The sequence below is a fragment of the Limulus polyphemus genome, unplaced genomic scaffold (assembly GCF_000517525.1).
Source record: "Limulus polyphemus unplaced genomic scaffold, Limulus_polyphemus-2.1.2 Scaffold545, whole genome shotgun sequence".
NCBI classification, from domain to species: domain Eukaryota; kingdom Metazoa; phylum Arthropoda; class Merostomata; order Xiphosura; family Limulidae; genus Limulus; species Limulus polyphemus.
The window spans coordinates 144,640-153,066 of record NW_013666155.1 but is presented as its reverse complement, the minus strand read 5'-3'; the positions used below and the strand labels follow the sequence as shown (position 1 = coordinate 153,066).

Sequence of the window (8,427 nt, the reverse complement as noted above, 5' to 3'; positions counted from 1 at the left end):
ATTTGGTTTGTAATTTATGGTGTGTGTATCGTTTGGTAATCTCTTCTAACAGGAGGTATCAAGTAACAAGGGGTCAGGCTTGGCGGTGTTTATTGAAACCAACTGTACTATAAACTGTTACATACATTTGTTAGTAGTGGCAATTAGTTTTGTCTCTATTCTGAAACAACATACACAGACATATGTTGAAATAAACTTGTTTGAAAGTTCAAAGAAATGATATTCAAGTACCGAAAAGCTTTCTTACTATGATATCTACAGTAACGTTCAAATGCGCACGCGCTCGGTTGAACGAGTGAACACCAAAAAGTGTGAGATAGTTTACGGACAACGTACAAAGTTCATGCTGCTGACCCCACGGTTTATTCGGCACAATAAACACAAAAGTACGACTGTAATGAAACATAAACATAAATTTGAAATAAAAATATATTTATGAAACAAAATTAATATGTTTTTATGTACATAAATAAACATGAAATCCTAGTTAAAAATAAAAATACTCATTTATTGTTTAGGTTTATTTACAAATATTATTTACGGATCTGTATATTACTTGAAACCATAAGAAGTATACGTGATTATTAGAAAAATTAAAAATAGATAAAATTTGCATTTTATGGAGGATACAATTTTTTGGGGATTTCAAAATAATGTACTAAAACATTAAAAGTAATAAGTTCAAAGCTGTAGCAAATATAAATATTGTAATCATTTCTTATAAATACGATTTCCTAATGTAATTTTCCAAGATATTAAAGATCATAATGCAAACAAACTAAATTTATTAAAAGAAATAGGCTTAATGTTTCTTAAACTACCTACATTTGTCAAAGTACTTATGAATTTTCGAAAATATTCGTCCACTAGTTTTATTGTTGGAATGAAATATAGCAAGACTTGCATTGCCTACTAAGATAGTTAGTAGCCGGTAGTCACTGAGTTAATGAGACTCCTCAAATCAGTTTTAAATCATTTAAAAACAATCAGGCTACTACAGTAGCTTTCTGTATGAAAAGCTTTCGATATCATGTTTTAATAAACTGCACTGTGGTGGTCAAAGTAAACAACAGTTTTACAGATAATCAACATTACAGCAGAAGTTCTGCAAGGCTCAGCCCTTGCATCACTCCTCCACATTCCATTCCCTGGTTTAACACGCAGATGACATTGCTGCTTGGAGTGTGTCATATAACCCACTCATAGAAGCAGACAGAGCATACAAATCTTTAGATGAAGTTACTGACTGGTGTAATGATTTGTGGATTATGCTTAACCCTTTTAAAACACAAGGTATTATTTTCTGTAGGGATTTGAATGAACATTTAAAAAATGTTAAAAAGGTAATGTTAAAATTAGGTAACATTGAAATTAAATTATGTTCTAGTGCCAAATTTCTTGGTATTACTTTTGATAGACAACTCACATGGGCAGAACACATAAAGAACATTAACATGTCCACTAGCAAACATTCTATTTAAGACTGATTGCAGATACAAATAAATGTTGATATCCCGGATCAATTTTAAAAATTTATAAAGCATATACATGCCTATTAATTGAATATGAATGCAAAATCACATTTGATATGTCTGACAGCATTCTTAAAAAAAATTACAATTAGAGCAGCACAGAGTACTAAGATCAGCCCTAAGGTTGCCTCATTTTACTCCAGTTAGTTACTTACACAAAACAAGTAATTTAATACTAATAAAATAAAGATTAACTTCATTAGCAAATAATTGTTACTGTAAAGATGAAACTACAAACACTAATCTCTGCCCTCCACATACTTTTGAACATGCCACACAAAACAATATTGCCATACAACCTATACTACAAATAAACATAGCACACCAAAACTAACCATACAGTTACACACACACACACATATATACATGAAATCCTACATTAACTGTTATGATTTTTTTCAGCTTGGACACAAGACAGGTAGAATATTTAGTGACTGTCTTGTGAAAGTGGGTTTTTCCAAAGGTTCCCCATTACCCCATATCTAATTCTGTGGCATTGGATTTGTTGATCCTCGCTTCTCTGTGACCCTGTTAAGAGGCCATTTGTTACTTGTCATCAATTAAGTCTACAACCCTGGCCTTCACTTCACTCTCTTTTCCATTTACCAACTCATCAATTTTACCTTTAGTCTTTATCCAAATCTAGATTGTGGTATCTTTGATCAAAATTTTAAATTCTTTTAAGAAATATATGTGGTAACATTTAGAAACATTTCTTAAATAGTATAAAGTAGAAGTTCACTTTCATTAAATATAATTAACATAAGTGGAAATGATTTTATGGCAATATCTCCAAACATCCCCAGTTGGAGAAAATCCAGTTTCCTTAAAATCTAAATTCCTCCCATGTTTAAGGGAAAAAAAAAACCAACATTTTATGTGTTATTTCCTTTCTTTGTTGTATTTTCTTCAATTCCACTTTTAACTGTAAATATTGTTATGTTTCTCATTTGTAACATTACACTTTATAGTAATAAATATACTGTGTTGTGGTCTTGGTCTCTTCTAACTCAGAGCTTTTGGTCTTCCCATAGGTGGGAGTGGGCATGTGACCATCTGGCCTATCAGCTGATGATGCTGAAAACCCACATTGTACTGAGACAAAAGAAAAGAAAAAACAAAGATGCTAAGGAAGAGCAATGGCTCATCTCTGAATGCCCATGGGGAAACCTCCCTGAAGAGCTGCCATGGACAAACAAACACTTACAGTTGAACTTTCCCAAAGATCAAATATATAACTACATACAATTGCAAGGAAAATATTTGGTTATTTGCAAGAATATTATTATGAACAAGAGTACCCTCCCTCATCATAATAAGCTAAAGCATGGACACCAGAAGTCTATTAACACCAGCATTAAGCTATTTCTCTGAAGGAGCTATTATACAGATCATCGTATGTTTCAAATTATGTTAAACAATTGGATAACATTGTTACATATTGCTACTTTGAGAAACTGTTACTCAAAAAGGAAACTGGTATAGGTCACATTAATAAACTGAAAAAAACATTACTATATAAAAAAAAAGTTTAAAAGTTGATGTCTTGGGAAAACAAAAACATAAAATTTATACAAAATTACTGGGAAGCAACATACAATAAATTATCCACTAAAGCTTATTAGCAGAATTTAGCATAATAATAGTCGAATTATAACATAATTATCTTTTAAAATAAATGCACCATTGTTATCTTAGACTAACTTTTTTTTCTACAGAGTAAAAACAAGATTTTGTTTAATAACTGTAATTGTTGTATACCTCAAAATTCAGATCAGGAACTTCATTTTGACTTAACGGTAGCAAAGCAATCTTCTGTATCTTATAAATGTTATGAGTGTCCAGTAGTTGCCCAACGAGGGCTTTCTGTCGAATCACAATTAGTCTCTTGCAATCTATTATGAAAAATGGAAACTGTGGATCAGGAAAAGAATAGCTCAAATAAAAAATGCATTAATATGATAATAATCCGTTTTTTATTTTTATTATACATTCATGATTAGTCTAATAAGAGATCTTCCTTTATTTAATAAACTTTTAATAAAAGAAACACCATTTTACAAGTCAGTGACAATTTTTTTACTTAACAAGCATAAACATCTTTTCACAATTTTAAATTATTAATAAAATAAGCCCAACACCAAACTTTCCTGGTTATAAACATGGACAAAGATACATAACAGCGAACAAAATTCTTACAAAAAAATGTGATTAAAATTTTGAGGCATACACCTTAAAACTTCATTCCTCTGTTTATTATTTTTAAGTCAATATGCCTAACCTGATTTTTAATTTTGCAAGTCTGTCTAGCTTACATCAAAATAACCAATAATCAGAAAAAAATACATGAAAATTAGTAACAAATGAAGTACTTGCATTATGATCTTCAATTAGTTTTGAAAGTTGGTGATGATTGGCAAATTTTCAGCTTACAAAGTTAAGTTTAATATGTGTATCCATGTACTTCCCTAAAAACACAAAAAGTGTGGTGTCAGGTTTGAACTAAAAAATTAAGGGAGTTAAACTAAGTAGTTTTTTTTTTATCAGCTAAATTTTTCTAAATTAAAGTATAATTTTTTATTCTTTAAGAGAACAAAATATCTAAAAATTTATGGTCAACAGTAAACAAATAAGGACAGGGGTGAACTGTAACCATGTTTTTATAGGCCTAACCTTTGCTAGATATAATGCTGGAATAAACCAGTTGTCATACTGCAAAAACTACCCAAAATTAAATAGAAAAGAAGCCATGAAAAAAAGTATGTATAGATGGCCAATGAAGTATTAATAATTAACTTAAATTTTTAAAGCAGTTATTACTGTCAAGGGAAGCAGTATTACCAACAATTATCAACTGGAAACCATGACTTAACAAGGCATTTTAATTTCTTGGAGTTTTTCAAGATATAGGAGTAATAAACAGAAATTGTGCATATCTGTTAGAGGTATAAGCAAAATAAATCACAACTATACAAGTAACTAATTACATTCACCTATGCACAAAATAGAGCACAAGTAAACTCTTGAAAATTTTCTAATAGGTTTCTCCAACTGAATACAAAAAGTGAAAAATGACAGTTTGAACTACTGAAGACAACCCTAACTCACAAAGATCTTAAGCTACAAGTTTACTGTATACTTGTAAATATAATGAATATGATATAATTACAGTTTATAAATAATGTACATTATTACATGCATACACACCTGGATGAACTTGAAATTTTCCAACAATCCCATAGATCACACCTAGACATGAAGTTTCTTTCAATGAGCTCAAATCTGCAAGTCAAAAAGATATATGAACAAATTACACTGAATTAACCAATGAGTATGCATATAAAACATTCAGTTTATTATAAGTTCACATTTACTTAAGGAAGTTTTAGTTCAGAGAAGACTAACTCTCTGGTTAATTTACTATAAACAAGGATATGTAGTATGACACCAAAAGCATTTAGAGGTTTCCATGAGTGAAAATAACAAAAACTTCAAATAATGAGCAGTCTCAATGTATCATACAAATTATAGAAACTTAAATGTTTATCATACATATTTTGATTTATATATAATTTCAGTATGCATATATGTTGGATACACTGTATAAATATTTTCTCAAGATACATTGTTATCATTGTTTTCTAAGTTCACCCTCCAACACTTGGATTTCAACAGTTTCAATTTAGCCACACTGACACGCTAATTTCTGAAATGCCTTAAAATAAGCATTACATCATGACTGTAAATCAAAGTGGATATTAAAAAAAGTATTCTTGTCTATTAGAATAGACTTCACTGATTATGTTCTTTTAGATGTTCATTACAAAGGTTAAAACTACCTGGCACTGCAAGCAAACTTGTTATACTCTTAACATCTCAGTGTTAAAAATAGTTAAATTTTTTACCTGAGAATTAGATAAAATAAAACAAGTCCTGGGTAATATTATTGTATTTAAAAGAAAAACCAGAAGTTGATTACTTTCTTTTCCTAATACAAGACTCATAATATTTCATGTAGTAGTTACAATCATATTCAATAGTGACAAATATTCTTGACATCCATACTGTATAAATTAAATCACATGATAAACAATAAAGAGAGACTCCTAGTTACTTAATAGCATGATACATACCCTTATAACTCAAATGAGTGACTGCTCAATAAATTATGCTAATGAAGTGAGTGTAAAGCTGGGGAATTGGTTAAATTTACTGATGCTCTAAAAACTTTATGTCTGGCTGGATATAATGAAGATGCCATTATTTTACAGAAAGACTTGTATGTTGATAAGTTGGTTAGTTCAACAATTACATAACAGATGGTGTTGAATTATGATATGTGTAAAGCTAAATATACAGGTTTTAATATATATAAATTTTATAACTTAGATGGGAATCCTCATAATAACATGGATGAGGAAAAGAAGCTTGGGATATTGGTTGATACAACTCTTAAGCCCTTAATGTAATGTTCTCTTGCAAGTGATAAAGCTAAAACAACATTTTCATTATATAAGTTAATAAAGTACATTATAATTAGGTATCATTTGGTGTATTGTATGCAGTTTTGTTCCTTTATCTTACAAAAGACTTTGTTAGAGGGGGTTTAGAGAAGAGATACTGAAAAGAGAAAGATTAGGGATGATCCAATTGAAATATTCAAAATTATTAGAGGCATTAATATGATTGATACATCTGATTGTTTATGATCAATTCTGGGAGCAAGAGGTCATATATTTAAGATCTAGAAAAGTCAGAAACATCTCAGTTTGAAGCAGAATGGTAAATCTATAAAACAAATTGTCAAATGGCCTCTTGATGTTCCATAACTTATAATTCATAATATTAACATGCGTGTGATTGTAACCACAATTAATGGCAGTTTGTTCAATAAATCTTTTGAAGATTTGTTATTTGCTTTCAAATGACCATACATTAATGCCTGTTGGGTGTTACTATCTGTACAAAATTATATGAGTAACACAGAGGATTGAATATATTATATTAAAACATTTTTTTAATATGAAAATCAATATTTCACATTATAACTCCAATTGATACAATGTAACAGAAAAGTGACATGTAGCAGAACTACATTTTTGACATTTCTTGGGATTTTGTAGCTAGTGCGATGCCACCCAAATTTGACTGCTTTTGGAAAGATTATGTAAAAGCCTTTTCCAGTTTTCACACACTCAGATCATAAAAATGTGTACAGATCAAGGATTTAGAATTTCCAAGATGGAGATGGAAAACAAAGGAATACGGATCAACTTGGGGCACCTGAACCATCCAGAAAAAAACATGCAACATATCATACCCCAGTCATTGTAAGCATCATGCATCATCCAATAATGGGAGAGACTCCATGAACACAAAGGTCAGTGGCAAAAGCCATTTACGTGCTCTAGGCAACAGCATGTAACATAATCCAGAATGATATCCATTTGGAAATGAGGCCAAAAGGGTATGGATTCAGTCAACTTAGTGTAGATATGAATTGTATGTTTGTTCGTTTTAAATTTTATGCAAAGCTACACGAAGGCTATCTGCACTAGCTGTCCCTAATTTAGCAGTGTAAGACTAGAGGGAAGGCAGCTAGTCATCACCACCCACTGCCAACTCTTGGGCTACTCTTTTACCAATTAATAGTGGGATTGACCATCACATTATAATGACCCCATGGCTGAAAGGGGAAAGCAGGTTTGGTGGGATTCAAACTCACGACCCTCAGATTGCGAGTCGAGCTACCTAACCACCTGGCCATGCCAGGCAAAGTATTGTGTGAACAAAAACATATCTTCAAGTTTCAGAGTGTACAATACATTAACTACCAAAATCATTATATTAGTGATATAATATCACAGTAAGACCAATAATGATTTAAATCATATAATTTTGGACTGGCCCAATACAGATTTCCAGTAAAAAGAATATATATATATATAATAGCATTTAGTTCTACAGTTTGTGTTGTATGTCACTGCTACCAGAGTGGTAAATAATTTTTAAAGTAGTTACTTGCTAAAATTGTTCTTAGCTTTTTTGATTAAGTGGAAAGGTTTTACATTAAAAAAGTCTGATTAATAAGTTCTACCACTTGATTGTTCTTATAATTTTAAATTTCACAGGTATTAATAATTTATCAATCAAAAAATAAAATAAAATAGTGGTGTATAAATTACCAAGCAAAGTAACTCTAAATATGATATATATGAAACACATCTATATCCAACAAATTACAAAAATCTTATTCTGAAATTGAACTATGGAAATAAAAACCAATATTCAATGTAAACATATTACTAATAGAAAGAAAAGGGTAGCTACAAGTGAAAAACCAGGTTGGCTCACAAAAAGTTTAAGAAATAAAATTAAAGAAAAGCATCATAAATTTAAGAAATTTAAATTGAATGGCATGACAGGAGACTTATAGAAGATCAAGAAAGTTGGTGAAATGGGAAATTAGGACATCAAAAAGGATGTATGAGAAAATGTTGGATGAAAATGTAAAAAGTAACAGTAAGGATTTCTTTAAATACATCATTGGGAAACAAAATGTTAGGATAGGGATAGGATCCTTGAGGGATGATAAAGGAAGGCTAGTGACTGATGATTATGAGATGGCTGGGTTATTAAATTTAGCTTTTTCTTAGGTTTTTACTAATGAAGATTTAAGCAGTATTCCACATCTTCATCAGTTGATAAATGGAAACAAGACCAAATAAGATGACTGCATTAATTCTGAGCTGGTTAAGAAAAAAATTGAGAAGTTTATAAAATGATATGGGCCAGATAATATTTCCCCAAGGGTTTTGAAGGAAGTTAAAGATTGGATATGTGAACCACTTGCTACAATTTTGTCAGTCCTTGAATAGTGGGCAGGTACCAGAGG

General features: G+C 30.6%; 1 protein-coding gene across 1 annotated transcript in view; it reads right to left on the bottom strand.

The window, feature by feature from the left end:
- LOC106459003 (phosphatidylinositide phosphatase SAC2-like) overlaps nt 1-8,427 on the bottom strand; it is a 61,605-nt gene that overhangs the window by 52,079 nt on the left and 1,099 nt on the right. The window contains exons 2-3 of the mRNA XM_022385379.1: nt 4,740-4,814; nt 3,294-3,427 (exon numbers count right to left, since the gene is read on the bottom strand). Of these exons, the coding sequence (XP_022241087.1) occupies nt 3,294-3,427; nt 4,740-4,814 (209 nt within the window). The remainder of the gene's footprint in view (nt 1-3,293; nt 3,428-4,739; nt 4,815-8,427) is intronic.